Source organism: Petaurus breviceps, unplaced genomic scaffold (assembly GCF_028583685.1).
Source record: "Petaurus breviceps papuanus isolate PSGF00001 unplaced genomic scaffold, PetGlider_PUasm1.0 115, whole genome shotgun sequence".
Lineage (NCBI taxonomy): Eukaryota > Metazoa > Chordata > Mammalia > Diprotodontia > Petauridae > Petaurus > Petaurus breviceps.
This window is the reverse complement of record NW_027185612.1, coordinates 4377217-4403514: the sequence shown is the minus strand read 5'-3', so window position 1 is coordinate 4403514 and position 26298 is coordinate 4377217. Positions and strand designations below refer to the sequence as shown.

The following is a 26298-nucleotide window of genomic DNA, read 5'->3' as shown; positions in this document are numbered from 1 at the left end:
GGGGGGGGAGGGAAGTTGGAAGTACACACTTTTGAAAAGGGACAGGATCAAAGTAGAGAATAGAACAGGTGGAAGGTGAGATAGGAGGGAAGGAAATATAGTCAGTCTTTTACAATATATCTACTATGTTATTGTTTTGCATTAGCTACACATGTACAACCTATACTGAACTGCTTATCTTCCCAGTTAAGGGTGGGTGACAAGGGAGGAAGGGAATGAATCTGGAATTCAAAGTTTTAAAATCAAATGTTTAAAATTACATATATATACTATTATTAATGCTATTTTACATGTATTTACATGTAAATTGGGAAATATTATTAATACTATTTTACATGTGTTTAACATGTAATTGGGAAATAAGATATACAGGCACTGGGGCATATAGAGATCCACCATGCCCTACTGGAAAAGTTGAAAGGAGTATGGGTGAAAATATGGGAGAGAGCAGACTGGAGGAGGGGATATCCTGTGGGACTGCTGTTTTGGGGCGGTGGGTAGGGGAAAAAAACGGGGAGAAAATTTGTAACTCAAAATCTGGTGGAAATGAATGATGTAAATCAGAAGTTAATAAAGCATTTGAAAATAATAAAAAAAAATGTCTTCCCAACAGTATATGTAGGTGACAAGAGTCTGTCTCCCTGAAAGTCACTTAAACTGGGGATAGGGGGTTGAGAATAAGAAGAGGCAGGGAATTACCAATAAAGAGACCAAGTGGATTCTACCCTTCCTTCTTTCACTCCTTGTTATACCTGGTTTCTCCCATGATATTCCCTATTATTTAAACTATTCATCAAGAACATAGTTAATAAATTTTTAGAATTAAAGGCATTCTCTCAAGCATGTCATTTTCTCATATGAAATTTGATTATGTGATAGCAATAACATTACTTGTCATACTAAAAAAATGTTTGGAGTAGGCAAAGTTGGGAGTCTGCTAACTGACATTGCAGATGGCCACCTCATTTGTTTCTTGTACTTTAACATATCAGGAATAGGATTCTGTCCCAGAGAGTTATGTCCCTTTCTTCTGTAAAATTCTATTTCAGTATGAATTTAAAAGAAAAGAGAAAACTCAGAGAAGCTATTTTTAAATTAGAGCATTGCAAGTAGGAGGCAGTTGAATGCCTGATATCAATTAAAAAGCATTTACTAAGCACATGTTCTAGGTACCAGAGATACAAAAACAAAAGTCAAATAATCCCTATTCTTAAGAACTTTACATTTCAATTTAGAAATAACATGTGCATGCATAAGTATAAGCAGAATAAACTTCATAAAAATACAAGGTAGGGAGGGAGGACATGGAGTTTATGGGATCACTTAAGATTTTATATGATGGTACTTGAGCTGAATCTTGAGAGAAGTGAATGGATTCTATGAGGTGGAGGTGAGGAGTAAATGTATTCCAGGCACTGGAGATAGCCAGAGCAAAGGTAGAAATACTAGATGAAGTGCCATGTGTGAGAAGCAGAAATAATGCCAGTTTGGTTAGAACATATGAAGCCTACAAGCAAGACTACACAGAGTGTTCCAAAGGCTTTAGTGTAGTTTTAAGCTATTAAGATGTAAAACTCTAGCTATTAAAGCTTAAAACTGCACTAAGACTTTTAGGACATCCTGTATAACAAGATAACTCTTCCAATAATCACTGGTTATGATAAAGTAATAATTTAAGGAAGCATTCAAAATGCCCCCAGTAATATATTTAGAGAACAAAATCTATTTTCTTTAAAGACAATATTACAAATAAGTAGGCAAAGTGGGCTCTTCCCTTCTTTCCTTTACTCCTTTTTATACCCCATTTCTCCTGTAATATTGCCTAGTGTTTAATCTACTTAATATGAAATGTCCTTACCTTTAAGGGGTGCTTTCATTATTGGGTTATTTTAAAAATTATAACCTCCATCAAATCACTTGCAAATACCTTAAAAACATAATTTCTGGGGTGGTAAGGTGGTGCAGTGAATAGAGTACTGGCCCTGGAGTCAGGAAGACCTGAGTTCAAATCCGGTCTCAGACACTTAACACTTATTAGCCATATGACCTTGGGCAAGTCACTTAACCCCAATTGCCCTGCCTTCCCCTCTGTAAAAAAAAAAAAAAAAAAAAAAAAAAAAAACCCAAAACATAATATCAATACCCTGTTTGGAAAAGCACAATCAAGATCAATGGCAAATAGCTCACACATCTGCTTTTTATATTTTAATGAGTTTTAACAGCAAATGCTGTTCTGGAATTTCAAGAAAAGCTATAGCAATTACAAAGATTATTTCCACAAACCAATTTATAAACCAACCTTCATAAACCCAAACAGATAAGCAATAGCAAGTGTTCAGAACATGCAATGCATGCTGATAGCTTGGAGATCAAGGAGATATTAGAATGTATAACTTGGTCACCAACTTCAATAGGATTTGGAGCTGGCGGGAGAGGAAGGACGACTTTGAAAGCCACCTAGTCCAAACTTTTCATTTTACAGATGAGGAAACTGAAGTCCAGAAAAGGGAATTAGTTCGCCCAAGGGAAGACAGGTTGTAAGTGGTGAACTCAGAAACCAGGCTCTCTGATTCCACCTCCAGCTCTCTTTCCACCATACCACACTGACTCTCTAGAATAGACCAAGAGATCCAAAGTGACCTGCATTAGTTTTAGCCACATTCGTACCAATGGTGAAATTTCATTTACTGGAATCTGTTGTTACTCAACATAAAATTACTAATCTTACAAAACAGTACCATTGATGGCTGGACAAATGATGAGTTATCCATGAAACACAGGACAGAAATGTTCATCTCCAAAGTGCTGCCAGACTAATATACAAATCAAAACTGTGGTCCACAGAATAGAAGCTGGTGATCTTCCCAGACTACACCAGAAAGAACCATGTGCAGAAATCTTACCACACAAATCATGTAAAGAAAGCAGGGGTAGAAGATATAGCTTACTTCATGAAGATGTTATAACTACCATTTTGTGAAACCCCCCCCCCATCTCTCCCATCTTGGATAAGTTCGCCTAGAAGACGTGCACAAACCTGCCAACAAAGCCCAACCTGCTCAAACCTACCACCTGGAACCCACAGCACCCCCTCCCCCAGTTACTTGGGGCCTTTCCAACTTTCCAGTTGGGCAACAAATGGGTCATTAGGCAAGGAACTTACTGCTACATTTTGTGCTCATAATAACTGTCAAGTTGTGGTTTCCCCTTAGTAACAGTTATGTTGTGGCTTTTGTCTATATAATCCCCAAGCATATACATCTCAGGGCTGCTTAATCTGGGTCATGTTCACCCCTGGAAGTCGCTGGCTCATTAAAAGCCCCACTTAAAATTATTAATGGTCTCACTCACTGATTTCTCAGAACAACAAAGAGATCCATCAGTAAATCACAAAGACGATATGTAGACCATTAAATGTGTAGACTAGATTCCACAGGACCACAAATGGCTAAATGAGACTTAAAACTCAACAGGATAAGCCAATGATCCAACTGTTGTAACTATAATACAAACACTCAGGACAAGATAATCAATTATAGCATTTGGTGAAATTTGGGTTCTCATTATATCAAGTAGTAACAGATCTACAAAAATGGACAAACTCTTAACATGACACTATTCCAAGATTATACATGAGTTTTCAATTGCTTATTAGTCAGGGGACAAATTCTCCAACTTCACATTCAGGGCCTTACATCTTATCTACATAAACTCTTATCTTATGATTACCATAACTCTTCCACTCTACTCCAGTTGTTTCCATTACTAATCATATGGAATGCTCCTTCCTACACCCCTGCTTTTGATCATGTACTGATTGCCTTTTAAGGAAAAAAAAAAGGAAAGGGGAAAAAAAAACAATTCAGCAGAATACTTCTCTTAAGACTTTGCTCAAATACAATTTTTCCATAAAGTCTTCCCAGCTACACTGGACTTTTCCAGCTCTTTAGTCCTACAAAATCTATAGTTTGTATTAGGACATTGAACTGTGAATCAATAACAAAAACAGAGGAAAAAATCACTGAAAACTGAATCAAATCTAAAGACTGCTAGGTTTGGAGTCAGAAGGTCTGGGTTCAAATACTAGCTCTATCACTTACTATATAGATGATAGGCAAATCACCTTAGACTCTTTGGGCCTCGATTTCTTCATCTGTAAAATGAGGTTGAACTATATGACCTTTAAGGTTCCTTCTCTTTCTAAATCACAGATTCAGATCATTTTACTAATTGGGAAAAGGATTCCTACCCTCACCAACTTATGTCCTCCACCCAAATCATCCACAGTTCCAGTTTTTAAAAAGAAACAAATTTATTTATTTCCTAAGACCACTGAACCACAATTAAAACAATATAGTAGAATATCCTCTAAATGGAACCCCACTAAAACTGATTTCACTCACAATGAAACAATGATCTTGAAGAATGGGACCTGTTCTATTTCTTTTATATCCCTTTTTGTAATAAATGTCTACCTAACTTATTATTTTCAAGTATAAAGAAGACAAAGTTCCTTTATTTTTAAGTTTGAAAGCACTCAGATAATACATCATGAAAAAATGGGGAGGGAGAGAAATCCCAATGTACTTTATTCTACAAGTAATGATTTCAATAGTAAAGTGATTTTTCATTATATAAAATTTGTACAATAAGCACATTTTTCAGATCATACTACTGAATCCCATAAGTAGTCCTATTAAAAAATATTTTCCTAATACCCAATGTTAATCCCTCTAACAAATCTACTGAAGATTTTGATTTGAAATCTAGTAGCATTCAAATAACTTTAACCAGTAAAACATTTTGCCAGAAAGCATTTATTTTACAAGTTAACAAGTTAGATGATCAGAGTTTCATTCAATTCATTAAAAAAGACATTAAATACAGTCTCATTTGTCACATCAAGTTAAAATCAAATACAAACCCTGAAATTTTTTTTTAATTCTTCATTTAAACCTGAAGAATATCAAAAAGTAAAGGGGCAGCTAGGTGGCACACTGGCCTGGAGTCAGGAGGACCTGAGTTCAAATATGGCCTCAGACACTTCACACTTATTATCTGGGTGACCTTGGCCAAGTCACTTAACCCCAAATGCCTTGCTTTCCCCCCCTCCAAAAAAAGCAACCAACCATCTTCACACGCTTCACACTCTTAACAAAACTCAGCTCGTTGGCTGCTTAGAAGATAAGAGACTTGAAATAGCCAATTTGAACAAACACAAAAAAAAGGAGCAATAATTAAATCAATACAAACTGCGTCCAACCAACCAAATTCAAGAACATGACTAAACAAATTAACGCTATATAAGGGATGCACTGCAAAACAAAACTAACCATGACAGCTCAAAATACCAAAGGAGTGTACAAGGCAATTGAATGGCTCAAAAAAGAAGCAGATATAAACTGCATTGGCCTGGTATTCAAGACCAAAGACTGCACAATTAATTCAACTGAGATCACTTGGAAGAACTACAACAAAAAAAGCAAGCAAAAAGACATAGCCGAAATTACAGATGGACACATCAGAGCTACAGAATGCATCGATACTGTGCAAACAGCAACCGAAGAACAAGCAATCTTGAGTAACTTACTAGCTACTACACAAAAATGCTTGTTTAATTTCTTCACCGTAAGAAAATTACAACCACATGATGTCATTATGTTTTTGCAGGCTGAGGTTGTTAGATATATAGGAGGCCATGTGCATGTGCTACTGCACATTAATGACAATAACAACAAAAATGCTAAATGGATACAAAAAAGACTAGCAATTGAATGGGGAAAATACCTACTAACTATACTAAACAAAAATCTAACTATTCAGGAAAGCATTGAGTTTAGAAAACTTGTAGAAGAGCATGAATGGGTAGATCTGATGTGCTAAAAAAAAAAAACCAACAAACCAAAAAAATGTATGTTAAAGAACTAAATATGCAAGAATTTATCTTAAACTGGGGCAGCTAGGTGGCACAGTGAATAGAGCACCAACCCGGAGTCAGGAGGACCCAAGTTTGGTTCCGGCCTCAGACACTTAACACCCACACAAAAAAACTAGCCATGTAACCTTGGGCAAGTTGCTTAACCCCAATTGCCCTCTGAAAGGCAAAAAAAAAAAAAGAATTTATCTTAAACTACTTTCACTACTTTCTAACCAAAGAACCACAATACATAAATGAGACAGAATTCTATGTTAGAAGCATAGATACGAGCAACTGCTTTGACTTCTTAGACTACCACACCAGAACAAAAGTAAAAGAATACATAATAAAACCAAAAGAAAATGAAAAAAAGAGAAATTGAATCAGAAATAACTGAACCACAAACTAAAAAATTAAACTAGAAAAAAACAAAAAAAGAACAAACGATGACATCAACCATCTGTATTCTATATAATAAAAGAATTGTTTCCATAGAGAACTGGATAGTTGATCAGCCAGAGGGTTACATACAACAGATAGCAAGCCCAGGAGGAGAAATAATCATTAAAACCATAATGGAAATGGTGCTCCTCAGAATGGCAAAATATATGACTGCTTATGAATTAATAGCAGAAAAAGGATGCATAACCACACAAAACTTAGAAAACATGAAACGCTTCAAAATACTAAGACTCAATAAATATAATCCATACAAAGTATCTCACTAAACAATTAGGGAGAAGGAACACAATTTTATTATCCAGACCATTCAATGACTGCTGCAACAAAAACATTATCTGGATAGAAGAGGCAGGAAATCTAGGTCAACAAGTAAACCAATTTAAGGCAATCATGTCAGGACAAAGCATCAGATTAGGTCAGAAAGGAAAAGGGAGCAAATCTATTGAACCAACTCCTGTAATAATGACATCTAATGAAGACATTACAGTGGTAAGAATCAGTTGTGAAATCAGGCCTGAACACACCAAACCAATCAAGCATAGATGTGTCAACATAAGACTCACAAAGACATTAGATGGTAGGTTTGGACTAATCGAAAACCATGAAATACCAAATGTCTTCAAAACACTTGAAAGTCTTGGATACCATCCAACGATGGCATCATACATAGAGCATTGGAATGACGTACCAAAATGGGCAGAGAACTGGGAGGAGCCTAACACTAATCATCACAGGAAAAAGCAACTGGGAACTTGTAAGCTAGGTGGAAGAACGAGAAGGAGTGGATACCACTGAGGAGGACACAAATACCTCTAACAACAGCTCCACTGAATCTGGACCAACCAACAATCCTGACCCAATCGAAGGAACCAGTGTACAACTACACACTGAGGACTTCGGATTTGGGTTGGATGACTGGTGGCTCCACCAGGAAATGGAGAATGCCTTCACATAGATGCCAAACATCAACAGACCCAGACGAGGTAAGCCAAGACTTACATATATTAACCAACTACCTCAAATTGCTCCAATCTAAACCAAAACACTACTAATAAATGTAACTCTGGCTTACAGGTTACACCTTGCCTGAATATAAATACCTCCAACCTAGAAACACTCTCGACCAAGGACAACCAACCAACCCAAGTGATAAAGCTGCAGAAAAACACGACGAACACTATCATATTCTTCAACAACTGGGGTCATAACCCTTACTTCTATTTCAACTGAATTTATCAAAGCAACTGAAAACGCCAAAGACTGTGGTAGCTGGATTGGAAACAATGCCTTCAAATAAAAAGAGGCCTTGCACAAGAACTAGCTCCAACCAACAAAAAACAAAAGACCAACCACCTATCACAACAAACTGTAAGTAAAAAAAGACCTGCACCAAAACAAATCTTCATTAATTTAGCTAAAAAAAAAATGAAAGTACTAGGACAAAAAGCCAGAGAAAATATGAACTCAGAGATACAAGAAAGCATGGAAGGTCAACCAACCTTGCTTTCAAGTGATCCAGGAAAACCTGCAATAGCTGGGGGTGGTGGAGGGGCAAGCAAATCAACAGGAAACTACAACAACACAACTGAATGGCACTATACTGGAGAATGGGTTACAATCACTTGCAATGCATCAAGACACATCATACTAAAAGAAGCTGAAAGTTCAGAATACACATTACAAATAACCAAGCCAAAGTCAGTTTCAGGGACAGACTATGACTCACGGAAAAACAATGGCCATGCACAAATACTAACTCTGTGGTTCCAATTAGATGCAAATGCATGGGGAGTATGGATGAGTCCCAGTGACTTTGCTTATATGGCATGGATATGCAAACACATAGAACTGGTAGACATGGAACAAGAAATCTTCAACATTACATCAAAACAGTAACAGAAACAGCAACAGTGCCACCTCAAACGCAATACATAAATGACCTTACAGCAACCATGCTAATAGCAGAAGATACAAACAACATATTTCCATGGTCAAGTGATGGCACACTCCTAGAAACACTAGGCTACAAACCATGGCAAACCAACCAACTAGAACAATTTGGTTACTACTTTAGCTCATTTAACTTCTTCAACAGCGCTACCCAAGCAAGAGCTAGATACAGCGAACAAATTAAAATACCTGATTATGGCAACATGTTCATCACATTCAAAAACTCGATACCAATAGAAATGCTTAGAACAGGAGACAGTTGGTATTCAGGAAAATACACATTTAAGGCAAACAAATGCAACCTGCGTAGAAACATCCAGGACACCAGAAAGTTAGGCAGAGCACCCAGAATCAAACCAAACTGTGAACAAGGGAACATGGCAGAACTAGTGTCTGATAAAGAAAACTGGGGAACAAGAGCAGGGAGACCAGACATAGTTTACTCTGAAGCCATTAGAAAAAGACAACACCGAGTAGGTCGCCTGTTTCCTGAATATGCATCTGAAACAGACAGAGGAGGAGCAGCAATGGGTGCCAGGCCAGTAGGAGCCCAAGTATGGAGATGATGGAGATTGGGCAGGAGAGGATAACAGATGCTTCAGAGGAGTATATGGCTATGCACGTGGTGCCAGTGAACCAGGTCAAAGGTCAACTGAGGTCAAGGGAACAGGCAAATGATGGAAAAGGCATCTAGCACTAGGGACTCGTGGTACCAAGACAGGCGGTGGAAGCACAACTCAAGATCCAAATGATGGGAGCCCGAAAACTGGACAAGGTGTTGTTAGTGTGAACCCTTCATCAGTAAACACATATAGCTCATTTACAGGAGTAGACACAAAGGGGCCTCTTTATCCTTTCGGAGCAATTTATGACAAGAAAGGAAACTATGATGATGGACCAAAACTAAAACCCGCAGCTCCATTCATATGTGAAAACAACCCGCCTAGAAAAATATTTCTAAGACTCACTCCACAATACACAAACACATTCAATCAAGACTTGGAAAACAATGCCAAAATAAACACTTTTGCATCTTTCTACTGAAGAGGAAAACTAACAATTAAAGGAAGATTAAGAGCACCATCTACATTCAACCCAGGAACCCCAAACATGGATGCCATTAACTCCAAAGGATGGATACCTGACTTCAAAGGAAGAATTGCTTTCCCAACAATACCAGGAAAGCAAATACCATTCTATGCATACTAACCAAATAAAGTTACTTACTAACGCATTCGCATTAAATATTTAATTAATAAAGCTTGCTAAGCATCACTATCTGATCTCTGTCTCATTCTTCTGACTATTGCAAAATGAACCAAGCAAATACTGTGCATTGAATAGGGTGGGTGGGTAGGCATGCCAATGTAGGCGGCTATAGGAGACTGGCTAACCACCCTCGTACCATGCAACCAGTAAGCAAACAAAAAAGTAAGCAAACCCTTAAACTGCAATAATATACTACTCAAAACCATGACTTTTATATAAACTCCAATATGAAATTTTAAAATGATATATGTGAAAGTGCTTTAAAATTATAAAGGATTAAATAAAGCAGTATTATTACTGAAGTGATCATGGATAATGAATATGAACATTAATATTTTATGTACAGATATTTTATTTCCAATTTGATCTTATGAGCCATGAATGAAGTTCTAATAATCACTCTAAGATTGTCATAATAGGAAATCCCCACACAATTTGACATCACTGACATATTTGAGAAGTACAGAGATGAAATTAAAAGGCTGTCAAAATCAACTTTGAGATTTGTTGCTACAGAAATTGTTCAGGTCCATCTGGCAATGGATATTTCAACAGAGTATGATTATACTGTTCAACATTTTGATGAAAAAATAGTGGCTGTTTTTCATAAAACTGATAATACTAATGATTTACCATCAATATGACTTACATTTTACAACTGTCTGATTTGTATTGATTTATTCAATCTCTGAAACCTGTTTCCAGTCCCCCTTGTGACCAAAAAGCACATATATGTAAGAGAACTGGTCCAAGCAAAGAGGGTAACCAGTAGTTATAGAATACAGCAAAACTTTCTAGCTCCCATATCAAGCAAGTATAATTTTATAATCCTATTAATTCAATTAATTTCAAATTTTCTCTGCAGGAGGCCAGCCAGAGAAATTATAAGCATGTGATGCTGCTCAAAGATCCAAAGAAATTTTACAGCAGTCAACAACAACTCCAAATTGTTCAATGGAGACAAACTAAACCCAAAAGCCATGGAAGAGCAGCACTTGCCAGATCACCAGCCCTGCTTCCAGTTCACTCTCCACAGTCAGAGTGGCAAGCCCTATGGAGATGTGACCTAGTAGCTCCATCTATAGGTGCTAAAGTCCTCACCTCCTCAAGCAACTACAGCTATTGAAGACACACACACACACACACACACAAATCTTGACAACAAAGCACTGTCAAATGATTCAATATCAGAAATAGATATGATTTTACCAGTGGAAGCAATTTTAAAGAAGATACATTACCATTTGCTTTGCTGCTACACTTTATAGTCCATGGGACCTTTCCATTTAACTTGTATCTGAGACCTCTTCTACAGTGTATCTCCCATTAGAGTATGAGCTCTTTTGACAGTCAAGACCTTCACCATATTTCCATTCATATCCACAGTTCTTCACCCACAGTAAAAACTTAGTAAATGCTCTTTGTTTCATTAATTCTCTCAGTCATGGAAGGTACTTGTCTGAAGACATCTATGAAACTATATCACTCCCTTCTGTGTTTTTGAGCATGTGAGAATCCAGAGAGTTTACTATAGCACTATTAAGTAATAACATTACTATGCTCCTTACAGAATTCAGATTCAGAAGCCTCCACTTAGCCCAGAGTAAGGAGGAAGAGTACTATAGAAAATAAATAAAAATTAGCTCAACTGCAACACTAAATACAGTTATCTTCCACATCACAACTTTCTCCATCATGGTTTTGATGTATCACAGGTTGACATAAGAAATTAAATGAGAACTTTTAAGGAGTTTTGCAGAAGCTACAGACAACATGTGAAAGCCAGATGACAACCTATGATCAAATTCTTAACCCAAATTTTACAATCAGATACTATAAACACCCTATGAAAGAAAAAGAAAAAACTCAGACTTCTCTGCTACAAAGGGAGAGCCAAAAAATGTTATGTAGATTTTCCAGATTTTGGGAGCATTAATACCCTTTACCCCCACAATATGGAAGGGATAACTGTAAATACTTCTTAGATGGATTTAAATCTATGAAAAATAAAGAACTATCTTTAACAGACAAGGATTCCATCATATGATTCAAAATGGACCAGAGTGAAGTGCCACTGCCAGTATCCAAATTACCCAAGGATCTGTTAATGTAAACTAAACCCTAGAAGCAACCTTTTTTGGAAATATGAAATGCAACAAGAATTAGGATCCTTTTACCTAATGATACCACTATTAAGACTATAAACTCTAAAGATATTAGTAAGATGTGAAAAAAGACATATCTGTACAAAAATATACATAGTGGCTTAATTCTGTACTAACAAGACAATGGATAGAATATAAATGTTTAATGATTGACAAACAGCTAAATAAATGCTGATCTATCAACCACATGGTATATTTTATTATAACAAATTGAAAATATTTAGAATATAAAGAAACAGAAAAATTACATGAAGTAACGCAGACTGAAGAAGGCAAAAATCAAAATAAACATTATGAGTATATAAAATATCTACAACAAATTTCAAAAAAGTATACAAGAAAATTGGTTTTTTTAAAAAAAAAAAAGAGAAGTTTACATTATTGTTTTACTCCATGATCTTGGCTCCACCCCCTTACATTGTTATTTTAATAAAACTAATATGCTTTTTAAAAATAAACTATATAAAAAGATCTGGAGTCTGTCTCTTGGGCAAGTCACAACCTCTCTGAGTCTTACTTTCTTCATTTGTCAAAATAAGAACAAACTTCTTCCACACCTCACAAGATTATTTTATAAAATGAGATAATATGTGTAAAAGCACTTTTTTTAATGGATTTTATTGATGCCTTTTGTCTCTACACCACAGTTAAATCCCAACCTACCACTTCAGAAAGAAACCATATTGCATAATGGATAGTAAGCTAGTCTCAGAGTCAGGAAGACCTGGGCTCAAGTTTTGCCTTAAACAAATACTACCTATGTGAACAGAGACAGAATGCTTAACTGATCCACCTGCAACCCCTTTTTACCCGAGCAACTTTTACGTGAAAGTATAAAACAGGTATACAAATCAAACATTTACTAATAATAAATCATAAAGAAATTCATTTTACAATAATTCTTTGGTATATATGTAATTTTACCATTTATTAAAGACAAAAGCAAAGTTGCATACTAATGAGATGGATATGCTTGTTTATTTTTACATAAAGAATTAAATCTTGGCAGAATATTTGATACTGCAGGACATAGAACATCTTCAACACTTTTCAAAGTTGATCAACAGTTTGATTCTATAAAAATCAATGCTGAGAACACCACTTCCCATAAATATGTAATACAAAATGGTAGAAGCATGTTTAGGGTCATTTCAGAAACTGTTAGGTTTTCTGTTCTAATCCCAGGTCAAAATTCATCTAATGATTTTGTAAGTACAGTAAAAACACTGCAATTCATAACATACGATAGTCTTGAATCTGAGCCAAGGTGTTTCTGGCAGCATTCACTGGCATTGAGTGACATGATGGCATGCACAGTGCAAAGTGCACATGTTATGTATTCAGAAGCAAGGATGCAGTGAATTTGTGCGATGCAACAAGGGCAAGTGCTGCCAGAAACACCCCAGATTCATTACGAGTTTGATTTTTGAATTAATTTTGGTCGTTGCGCATTCAGAAACCTTTTACTGATGCCAAAATTTTTGTGACCCCCACATTCAGTTACAAGACAGGGTCATGGCCTACAATTTAAGAAGCACCGCGCTAGGCAACTGCTGACGTGCATTGGTAAAAAGAATTTCTAAATCCAGGAGTTCCCTCTATCAATAAAACCACACGTCCTGTCCTTATCTTAACCTTTTCCTACAAACTTAACCTTTCCTTGTGACAAAGAAAAACCATTAAGCAAAAACATCTAACATAGAAACTACATCTGACAACATATAAAATATTCTATCCTACTGGTCCTCTTACCTTTAAGCTGGAAGTAGCAGGGTATATTTCCTTATTTGGACTCTTCTCTCTCCTATCAGCTTTCATAGATTCAATTATCTTCTCTATGCTGAGGATTCTCAAATTTATTTATCCAGCCCTAATCTCTCAGTATCACACCTTCAGTTGCCTAGAGGATATATCACCTGGATATCACACAGATATCTTAATCTTGACCTGTATAAAACTGAACTCTATTTTTTCTCAGAACTCTCCTCTCTTCCTAGTATTGCTGAGGGTACCATATTCTCCCAGTCTCATAATCAAGGTGTCATCTTCAACTCCTCTCTCTCTCAACCTCAATATCCAATCTGTTGCAAAGGTCTGATGATCTTACTTTTATGACATCTCTCAAATATTCCCACTTCTCTGAGAGAAGTGCCACCACCCTGATATAGGCCCTCTTCACCTCACATCTGGACTACTGCAATTACCTGTTGACTGGTCTCCCTACCAGAATCTCTTCTCCAATCTATCTCCAATCAACTGTCAAAGAAATCATCCTAAAGTACAGGTCTGACCATATCGCCTCTTTTTCTGGCATACAAAAACCATTCATTACCTGCCCCTCTCCTTCCACCTTTCCAGTCTTCTTATGGCTTATCCACTTCTACATACTCTGTGACCCAGCGACACTGACCTCCTTGGTGTTCCTCAAGCATGATATCCCATCCCACTCCATGCCTTTTCACTGACTGTCCTCTATGTATCTCATCATGCAGGGAAAATGTTCTCCCTCCTCATATAATAATAATGATGATGACAAAGCATTTATATAGTTCCTACTGTGTGCTAGGCATTGTGCTAAGCACTTTACAAATATTATCTCATTTGAAAATCACAACCACCCCAGAGGTAGATGCTATTATTCTTACCATTTTACAGATGAAGAAACTGAGACAAACTGGGGTTAAGTGACTTGCCCAAGGTCCTATAGCTACAAAGTGTCTGAGGCTATATCTGAACTCAAGTCATCCTGATTCTAGACCCAGACCTCTTTCTACTATGCTACCTAGCTGTTCCTAGACATCTTTGCCTCCTGGCTTCCCTCAAGTCTCAGCTAAAATCCCACTCCTACTAGAAGTCTTACCTCTCTTTGTTATTTCCAGTTTATCCTGCACATACATTGCGTGTACATGCTGTTTGCACACTGCTTCTATCACTAGACTGTGAGTTCCTCAGGAAGGACCCTGCCCTTTTTTGTGTTCCTGGCACTTGGCACAGTTCTTGGAACATAGTAAGTATTTATTAAATGCTTGCTGACTCACTGTTTTCTACAACCTTAGCTGATTTTTTCAATTTTCTCTTAATGATCTTTTCATTTGCATTGTTGTAGTTATTGTATATATATTGTTTTATTGGTTTTGATTATTTCATTCTTTAGCAGTTCATATAAACCCTCTCACATTTCCCTGAATTCTTTATATATATGTAAATCATTTCTTACTGCCCAATACTACACTGTTACATTCAAAGGTTTTTCATCATTCCCTCAAACAATGGATATTTGCTTTGTCTATAATTCTTTGTTCTCACAGAAAATATCTTGGTTATGTCCTGGGTCTTGTTTTCTGTCTTTGACTGCTTTAGCATATATGCCTTATAAGGGAATCATAGCTCTCCCCTTCTAATGAATGATAAGCTCCATTGGGGCACATCTTATTTATGTTATATACCACAGCTTCTAGCATAGAATTCTACATATAGCAGAAGCTCAAAAATGCTTATTAAATATAACTACATTTCAAAAGTAAAAGTATGATTATGACAGCACATAGCATACCCCCTTCTTACAACAGACACACAAGCTGGTCTCTTCCTGCCTTTTCAGTAGTCTCATACCTTGTCCCCCCCCTCCCAGATTCTATAATCCAACGAAACCAGCCTCAAACACAAAACTCTCTTTCTCCTTTTTCCTGCCTTTGTCCTCCCTAACCATTGTGCCTGGAGTGCTCTTCCTTCTCATCTCTGTTTCTTGACGTTTGTGGTTCCCTCACTACTCATTTAAACTGCAGGAAGCCTTCCCAACCATCCCAGTCACTCCCGCATTCCCCTCTCCAATTACCTTCTACCCGCACTAAGGCGTGTGTACCTATGTACTCACATGTTATCGCCCCCATTAGTGTGTAAGCTCCTTGAGGACAGGGATTGATTTTTCCTATCTTTGTATCCCAGGGCTTAGCTTAGTATATGCCTCCTGGCTTCTTTCAAGTTCCAGCTAAAATTCTACCTTCTATATAAAGTCATCCTTTTGGTACCTTCCCTGTTTTTATAATCTCCAATTTATCTTATGGATAACAGGTTTGTGCACAGTTATGTGCATGTAGTCTCCCCCATTACACTGAGGGTTCCTTGAGAGCAGGGGCTGTCTTCTGCCTTTCTTTTTATAGCCAGTACTTAGCACAATTCCAGGCAAGTAGCAGACACTAAATAAATGTTTATTGACTGAGTGACTTAATAAATGTTTGTTGATTAACTGATGTAATGAACTGAAAAATATGGAATGCTGGAAATACAAACTCCTTTGATATCTTCTCAGTTACCTGACATATATGGATGACAAATAGGCTTCTAAATAGGAAAAAAGTGAGAGAGAAAAAAATTTAACAGATTATTGAATATGCCTAACTAAAACTCAAGAGAACAAGGTTCTATTTGTATGGCACTGTAACAGTACCAAAATACATTTCATTTAAAGAGCGTACTTCCTAAATTCTAAGGGTTATAATCTAACAGAGGAAGATGGCAATGTAGACAAAGTAAAACTGCCATCTTTTTGATCCCTTATGTTGCCTTCTCCCCACCAAAAAGAAAATTCAAAATGAAAACTCATGGCCAGGAATGAAATGATAGAGTAAGACAAGAAACTGGCTTCTTGGTTTTCATTAAATCCAAAAATATTTCTGTATACCTTTATAATTAACTAGAAGCAGCATGGTATTGCATGTAGAGAATTTGACTTGGGAGTCAAAAAAGCTAGTTTCAAACTTTTCTTTTACTTACTACCTACATGACCAGATAACCTCCAAAGTCCCCTCAACCCCTAAAGGGTAGGACACTAAGGAAAACATTCTTTGAATTGAAAGATGGTTAAAATGGGTTGAGAAGGATAAAACAATTTAAACTTTGTTCAGGAAAAGACAGAAATCGGCCTTAAGTAAACACAGTACCTAATGAAGGAAACAGACACTTTCTTAGCTGGGCTAAAGAAACGAAGGCCAAAAATAAAAGTGGAAAACAAAAGAAAAAGGAAGCTGAAGCAGACTAATAGGAGACCGAATTAAGAGGAAGATGCTTATTGATGAAGCGGGCAGCAGCATACCTTTTATAGACTGGGTCTCCTTATCTTGCCCAGGTAAACCATGGGTCTGATTTCACTCTTGATCAGCAAAGCTTTAATCTGCCCCATTTCCAACCCTGGTCAAGTCACCTCTACTCAGAGAGCCTAGTGGATCCCTACTCCCACAGCTCACACTATTGGTGCCATACTTAGTGCAGATACCTAACACACTACAATTCAAAATTCCAAAGCTCAAACTCCCCAGAATCAGAAACTACAAGTGTGTTCCACCATTGCTTTTCACACCACTGTTTTAAAAATGACTTAAAAGGGCAGGTGAAAAAGATTATTTGAACATTTCAATTTGGTTCAAGAGTTTTCAAAAAGTAGAAGGTAGAAAAGCTACAGGAAGCCAAACCTTGTGTTACATGGCTAGAATGCTACCTCAAGCACAAGTAAGTTCAAAACCTAATTCATTCTTCCTAACTGCGTGACTCTGGACACATCACTTAGAAGCTAAGTGGCATCATGGATAGAGTGCAGGGCCTGGAAGAACTGAGTTCAAATCCAGCCAAAGACATTTATGAGCTCTATAACCCTGGGCAAGTCACTTGGCCTTAGTTTCCTCATTTGTATAATGGGGATCATACTAACACCTACCTCCCAGGGTTGTTGTGAGCATAAAATGAGATAATATTTGCAAAGTGACTGGCACATAATAGATACTTAATAAAAGCTTATATACCTCTCCCATCTCAATTTGCTCATTTATAAAAAAAAATAATAATAGTACTTAACTGACAGCGTTGTTATAAAGATAAAATTAACTTATGTAAAGAAATATGTAAACTTTAAAGCACATATGAATTATTGTAGTGGAGAAAATATTAGTTTTGAAGTTAAAAGGCTTCAACTTGAATCCTGGCTCAATGTACTCTCTGTGTATCCTTAAAAGCTATATAAACATAAGATGTCGGGGGGGGGGGGTTGTTGGGTTTTTTTGCTTTTTGGAGAGGGGTAAGGCAGGGCAACTGGGGTTAAGTGACTTGCCCAAGGTCACATGACTAGAAAGTGTGTCAAGTGTCTGAGGCTAAATTTGAACTCAGGTCCTCCTGACTCCAGTGCTGGTGCTATATTCACGGTGCCACCTAGCCGCCCCTTAAGATGTCATTGTTATCAATTCATCTGTCCACTGCTGAAATCTTAGGACATGGTAAGTGAAAAAGTGTTCTGTTCAAGATTCTTTGAGTATTTTTGTTAATAAAGGCCACTAAACAGGGTCCTAGTTTAAATCTGCCTAATAATGACTTCTATGCATTAGTAGAAAGCATTATAGAGAGGATAAATTATAATTTACACAAGATTAATTTGATTTATTAAAAAGTAATCTCATGCAAGCCAATAATCCAATAATGAATAAATAATTAAAATACTCTAATGTTTTACACATAGAAGCCACATAATATATATTTGTTGAAACAGATATTCCATGTGATATATTAAGTCCTTAGAGGTTAATATTAAGGTAATTTAAGAACTAGGGACTCAGAACAATAACAATGTTATTACTATTCTAAATAGAGTACTTTTAAGTTTTACAAAGTGCCTTACACATATTATCTCTTTTGATTCTCATAAAAACCCTGTGAGATGGGTACCAGATATGTTATTTATCCATTTTTTAAAGATGAGAAAACTCAAGCTCAGAGAGGTTACATGATCTCTTCAAACTAATAAGTATCAAAGATAGAATTCAAACTCAGATCTTCTCCTATGAAACCTGTATTCATCCCATTACACTAATGCTACCAGGTCATGCTTAAGACTTATAACAGTGACTTACTGTGTGAATATGCCCTATGTCAGTTTCTCTATTTGTAAAAATGGAAATAGATATTCCAATAATAGCTACTTCAAATAGTAAACTGAAAGACTAAGTAGGATAATTTTTGTACCATAAGTATCATTTCTAATAAAAGCATTGCACAGACCATGGTAGATTATTGTGAAGGAAAGAGATTTGATAAAATGCAAACTATATTTACCACTAATTATTAAATTTAATTTTTAAAAGCATTTGACCAGTATGATAGAAATTAATATCTAATAAGATATAAATGCTTAAAGATAAGAATTCCAATAATCACTACAATATTAAATATCAGTTTAACATTAATGATTCCAATTTTACTTTCATTCTAAAGGACTCAAATCATCTTAGTTTGGCAGATACATAGTGCCATCTACCTTCCATTCAGTATAATTATAACTACTCCACAATTACTTCTAAGATCAAGAATTCCCGGGGAAAAAAGTCCTTCTTTCTCCCTATCTTTCCAGATTCCACAGTCGCCATAAATTGAAATGTTTCTTTTAGAACCCTGAGCCAATGAAATGCACAGAATTGGAAAATGGAACATTAAGAAGGCTGGTACCATTGAAGCAATAAGGTATTCATGCATCTTAAAGTGCGATAAAATGAACTTTACTAAAAAGGAAGGAAACAAATGTAAGAAATACTGCAGAGGCATAGCAGATAGGGTTGAGTCATTCATTAGATATAGTAGTCGGGGAGGAGTCAAAAATGACATAAAGATTTCAAACTTGGGTGGCATTGGGGACAATGGTGCCACTGAGAGACATTAAGGACACAGAGGAAGAACAGGATTTAGAAAATCATGAGTTTAATATGTTGATTCTGATGTATTAAGGCATTTCGATTGGAATTATATAACACAGAGTCAGAAAGCCATCAAGACTAGAGGAAAATGTTGGTGTTGGTTGAAGCAGTAGGAGTGGGTCAGGTGACCAAGGAACAGTGTGGAAAGAGAAGCATGAGAACAGAACAATAGGAGGAGAAAAAAAAGTACAAGCAGAAGTGATGAAGGAGCAGTCAGAGAAGAAGAAAACCAGGAGAGTACAGCATCACAAAAGTCAAAGGGAGAAGCTTTGAAGGAGGAGAGAAGTAATAATGCTAAATGCAAAACAAAGTTCAAGAAGGATGAGGACTGAAACAAGACCCTGGGATTTAGTGAATAGGGTATCACCAGTTGTTTCCATAGTCCAGAGACAACACAGCACCATCACTACCACTATAATGAGACAGGTGTGGTAATCTAAGCAGAGAGGGTGCCCTGCCCCCTTTCCTCTTTACATTTCTCGGTGCTTCTTCATTTATACCAGAAAGCTAGGACTTCCTGGAGGAGTGGGCACTATAACAATCACAACTACGGATCTAGGGGTAAACCTTGTGAATGGCATAGCTCCTGAGCTCCCACCATTGTGTTTACCACTAACAAATTTCCCAGATGACTTGATCTCTTAACAAAAGCATTTACTCAAAAGGCAAAGCAAGAATAATAATTATACAACATTCTACCTATAAAACCAGGGTGTACTCATCTACCAAGGAATATACTCTCTATGAGGGAGAGTGGATACAAAGTAAGCATCATGGCAACGGGGTACAAGACCTCAGGACCTTGGCACTGCTAGTCTCACTGCTCTTAGGGACAATGCTCACCAAGTTCCCTGACAGGTGTGGGTCTGCAGTGGACCAGTCGCTTTGCTGTAGTGGCTGCTTTGTAGTAGAGCCAGACTGCTCTCGTGCTGCAGGGTCATGCCACTCTCCTGCTGGGTGGGCCTCTCTGCTGCCAGGATAATGCTGCACTCTTCCATAAAGGCACAGCCTAGGACTTTCAGTAAGTCCTCCAGTTCTGCTGCCTTGGCTAGGCTCTCAGCAATCTCTACAAGCATCAGGTGGAACTGCAGAGAGTTACAGCCTTTCTTTTACTAGGCTAGTCTCCTTCAACCCACCTTCTTGGCTGGGTCCCCTCAGCAAAAGAACTCACCCTAGCCTAGGGGCTTATCCAGTATATTACCAAATTCTCATTTGGGTTTGGATATGGCTGGCTAAACCCTAACCAGGAAATATTCATTTGCTCATTATTCACAAAACAAAATAGTTCTGGAATTCAGGGTTCCCCAAGATTTTAACGCCAAAGTCTTCCTATTGGTCATGAACAAAGGAGGAGCAGGGAAACAAAGTACTGAGTCAGTCTTTGCCTTGAATGAGTGTATCATCTTTCTGGAACTGCTTTCTTAAGTGTTCAACGCAACCAAGTCTCAAAACTGTTTTTGTTGGGGTGGCTAAGTGGTGCAGTGAATAGAGCACCCACACTGGAGTCCAGAGGATCTGAGTTCAAATCTGGCTTCAGACACTTAACACTTACTAGCCATGTGACCTTGGGCAAGTTACTTAACCCCAATTGCCCTGCATTCCCCACCTTGCAAAAAAAAAATTGTTTTGTCTTTTCCCCTTTTAATCAGCAAAATTGAGTCTGAAAGGAACATTCTTTGGTATTCCATTAGTAAGGAAAAGGAATGCCCCTCTTTATTCAAAAGACCAAATTTTTAAAAAGCTTCTACTGTCTCTTTGCATTAATTTTTTTTATCTGTCTTAAGAATCATCAAATCAATCAACAAGTATTTATTAAGCACCTACTGTGTTGTCAAGCCCTGGGGATACAAATGCAAAAGTTGAAACAATTTCTTACTAAAAGATATTTCAATTGTGAGTTATTACTATTGTATCAAATCTAAACTCAGTCATATGTTTCAAGACTCTACTAAACGACTGCTCATTAGCTACCTGTTATTTCCTACTATATCAAGATCAATCTACTTCTACACCAGGCAAATGGTCTACCATCACATGGATACTTCTGGCTTAAAATCATCTGCTATCCCTTCTACCAAATTACACCCCTACTTTCAAATCCCAGCTTAAATTTTACCTTTTTCATGACTTTGTCCACTCAGCTCCAGTTATTCCAACACCCCAGAACAGTTCTTAAGTATTTCTTTCTGTACAATGTAAATGAATTTTATGTTTATATGCCTATGATATGGGTTAGAACTGTGTTACATAACTATTCTATCACTCTCATTACTACGAAGTCCTCAAGGGAAGGGAAAGTGTCTACTCTATCCACTACGACTATGTATTAAGATAAATGGGTGTTCAATAACATCAGTTAAATTATGACTCTGCTACCAGTATGACTTTGAACATTTCACCTCTCTGGTTTCAGTTTCTTCAACTGTAAAATAAGGGACCTGAACTACATAATTTAGGTAAAGTCCCTTCTAGCTCCAAACCTATGATTTTATGAATCATCCATACTGTCACATTATGGACTAAAGGAACCATACTATAAGTAACACAAGGCATTTTCCAGTGAATAAAGTGAAGTTCTGAGGGGAAAGGGCATGTCTTTATGACCAATATTTAATTGTTGATAGGCAACTTCATTTCTTTTGGAACACTATTAAAAAAATAAAAAATGGTAAATGCTTCAACCTCATGACACAAATTCTATCTACTGCCTTTGTCACCTACTTGGAAAACATAGTTAAAATTAAGTGCTGAACAACAGAATTATAGGAGCTGACATTTAGTTTTAGTATGCAGTGAACAACTCATTATTTGTTAAGCCTTTACTATCTCAGTTTAAATTAAGTAGCTATGAGATCTACCCCAGCAAACATTAAACATGAAGTATGCCTAAGAACTATTTGTCTACTGATACACTTTCTTCTCACTTTCAACCTTCATCAGAACTTACTTGACTACTTAAATTGATTCAATTTTTTTATTGTTTTTAAAAGAATTACTATACTAAAAGAAATTTAGGAAGAAAACACTGCAAGGATATGACTTACTCAAAAGTTCAAATTGGTGACATGGGAACTAATAATTATTGTCTAGTTCTAATATAAGCAAAAGCTTATAAAACCATAAAAAATACACAAGTTCAAAAAGTCAATGATATTGAGAATATACATGGAAATTGTAGAAAACATAATTATTACTTTTAATTTTTAGTTACATGTATATGGTCATAATCCAATTTAAAATACAGTTTTTCAGACAGAACAATAACAAAAAGAAATGCTCCTTATTTACTATAATAGATAGTTTCCAAATATTAAAGTCCTTCTCCATTTTGACTGCATTTAATGTAACAGGTAGCTAGGTGGTGAAGTGGATAGAGAGCTGGACTTTGAGTCAAAAAGACCCAAATTCAAATTCTTCCTAAAGAGCATTTCTATCTATACAGTGGAAATGACGTTTATATATATTTACATTTCCAAGACATGTTATAGGTTAGAACTGTGTTAGGTGATGGTTCTATTGCTCTGATTCCCTCATGGGAAGGGTCAATATCTACTATATCCAGTGCAATGATGTATTAAGATAATTGGGTACCCCAAGGCAAGTCCCTTAACCTCTACTAGCCTATTTTCTCAACTATAAAATGAGGATAATAGCACTTACCTCAAAAGGGTTCTTGTGAGATATTTTTAAAATGCTTAAAGTACTATATAAACATTAGCTATTATTATTATATCACTACCCCACCAAAAAAAAAAAATCACACTCTTTAATTGTCAGGGTGTGATTCCATTGTTGATTATCAATCCACTTTAAAAAGCGAGTGATTACCTTTGTCAGATAAAAACATTTCTTGACTGAATCAGTCAAACAAAACTGAGTATGAACAGGGCCTGTAGAGCCTTGAATCAATCAAAGCGCATGTACAAGAGATTTGGTCATGTCCTGAGAACCTTATATAAAAGAAAGAAGGTATCTCAGGAGAACCAGACATAAAGATTCTATGAGTGTGAATTCAAGATGACAGAATAAGCATGACATTCTAGCACACTTCTAAAGAGCAAAGGTAGGACTGAGCTATGGCAGACAAGAGATCCATCAAAGAAAGCCACTGTGCTAATGGCATGTCAGAGCAAAAGACCTAGGATAAGAGAAATCCTCTGAAAAGGTTGGCTTTTTATGCAACTTCCCCAACCAGTGCCTATTTATTCACAGACACTATAACAGAATATGCTATTTTGTTTCCCAAACATTTCCAGTAAAGTCAACCTCAAAAGGGCCAAGGCTTAACTAGAAATAGCTATAAATATAAAGTTAAGTGGAGAGTCCAACCTCTGCCTAACCATTTGAAATTTTCTTACCTTGAGTTCAGAGTAACTGGGGCTGAACTTAGAAATTTCTGTCTAAAATAAACTCCCTAAACTGAAGAGGAAGGAAATGTGTGGACCTCAGGGGCAATTCACCTCCAAGGCTTAAAACAAGCTAATTACTGTAACCAAGCATTATATAAGTTTAACAATCCTAATGACATGCGGTATTTATGTGTGTAAAATTCTAATAATTTGTGCCTTTAAAATTTTTTACTGAAAACACCTTACAAAAGTAGGTTTTACCTTATACAGTGGACGACGAACATCAATGGGACAGTTCTGAATAACTTCATCAACTACATCTGAAATGGACTCCATGAAATCTGGATTAGCAAACTAAAAAAAGAAATATAAGAAAGATTACACATTGTTTCAGAAAAAAAAAAATTCTCAAGAAAAGTACTGCACAAATATCAGGAAGCTGGAATGGATGAAACATCAAAGTAAGCCTAATTATATGTGAATGGTATAAATAAAAAGCTGGCTTCCTCAAAGGATAAAATATGTGATTTTAGTAAAGAATTAAGAGAGACAGACCAACAATGAATAATGAATAAGTAATGAGTCACCCTAACAAGAGAAATTAAAACATGTAACTAACCTGAATAGCTAAGGTTTTTCTAACATTTGTGGAATATTAATATTATGAAACAATCACAAAAACTGTGTCCAATGAAAGACTAATGCAAAACTAGGTTAAGAGGCTAAGGATTTTTTTTATTTTTAGACAGAAGCATTTTTAAATAGAAAAGCTTTAGTATTATCAAGAGAGGCAATGTGTAGCAAAGAACAGTGGTAGAAATGGAGTCAAAAAGATTTGAGTTGAAAACAAGGTCTCAGAAATGTCCTAGCTTTCTTTCCTTGGATAAGTAACAACATCTCTCAGCCCAGTCTGCTTCCTTATCTGTAAAATGGAGATCAATCAATCAACAAGCCTGAGCCATTCCACAATTGATAAATGGTCAAGGGACATGAAAAGGAAGTTTTCAGAGGAAGAAATCAAAGCCAACAATTTTTTGAAAAAATTATCTAAAACACATATAATTAGAGAAATGCAAATTTTAAAAACTCTGAGGTACCTCCTCATGCCTACCAAATTGGCTAAGAAAAGAAGGAAGGAAAATGACAAACACCAGAGGGGATGTGAAAATATAGGTGTGCTAATGTACCATTACTGATAGAGCTGTGAACAAGTCCAACCATTCTGAAAAGCAATATGGAACCATGCACAAAATGCTATAAAACTGTGCATATCTCTGATCTAGTAATACCACTACTAGATCTATAACCAAAGAAATCAAAGACAGAGGAAAAGAAGTCATATATACAAAAATATTTGTAACAGTTCAATTTGAGAGGTGGCAAAGAAGTGGCAAATGAGAAGACACCTAGCAATTGGGGAATGGCTGAACAAGTTATGGTATATGAATGTGATGGAATACTACTGTGCTATAAGAAATGATGAAGGGGATGGTTTCCAAAAAATCAGAGAATATTTATATGAATTGATGCAAAGTGAAATGAGCAGAACTAAAAAAACAATCTTTGCAGTAACAGTATTACTGTAAGGACAATCCACTATGTAAATTTAGTAACTCTTATTAATATAATAATCTACCACAGTCCCAAAGGATTTATGATGGAAAATGCTATATACCTCCAGATTGAAAAATGATAGATTCAGAGTGCAATTTGAAACCTTTTTTTCTTGCCTTCCAACACCCCCCCCCCTTCCTTTCCCCAAGCATGGCTAATGCAGAAACATGTTTTGCATGACTTTGTATGTGTGATGGGTATTGTATTTCTTGACTTCTCAATGAGTGGAAGAGGAGATGGAGGGTGGGAGAGATTTTGGAACTGAAAATAAAACTGAATTTTAAAAATCAATCAACAAGCTTTACTAAATGCTTATTATGTTTGAGGCACTGTTAGGTTTAGAGAATGGGCCATAGGGACACAGACAAAAACAAAACAGGTTGTACCCCAGGATTCTGTCCTGGTTCCTGTTCTTTTCCCTCTTTACTCTCTATCGGTGATTTCATCAGCTCTCATGGATTCAATTATCATCTTTAAGCAGATAACTCCCAAATTTTTACCCAACCTTTAACTTTCTCCCCATTGGCATTCCTGTATATCCAACTGCCTTGTGAACATCTCCAAATAGATGCCTTACAAATATCTCAATCTCACTATGTTCAAAACTAAATTCATCATCTTTCCCCCTAAACCCAATACTCCTCCAAACTTTCCAATTTCTTTCAATACTACCATTTTTCTAGTCACCCAGGCTCCCAACCTCTTTCCTAAATTTCATGACTCTTATCATCACACCCAATGCTACCTCCTCACAGTCTTTCAAATCTCTTTACTTACATCACAACCATTCTAGTTTTCTCCTAAACTATTGTAGTAGTCTCCTAATTGACCCCCAGCTTCCA

General features: G+C 36.5%; 1 protein-coding gene across 4 annotated transcripts in view; it reads right to left on the bottom strand.

Annotated features, from left to right (window-relative positions):
* The window catches only part of ACTR3B (actin related protein 3B), a 114075-nt gene that overhangs the window by 18637 nt on the left and 69140 nt on the right, over nt 1–26298 (bottom strand). For all 4 annotated transcript variants that reach the window (XM_069084339.1, XM_069084321.1, XM_069084331.1 and 1 more), the window contains one exon: nt 24104–24196. In XM_069084339.1, the coding sequence (XP_068940440.1) occupies nt 24104–24196 (93 nt within the window). The remainder of the gene's footprint in view (nt 1–24103; nt 24197–26298) is intronic.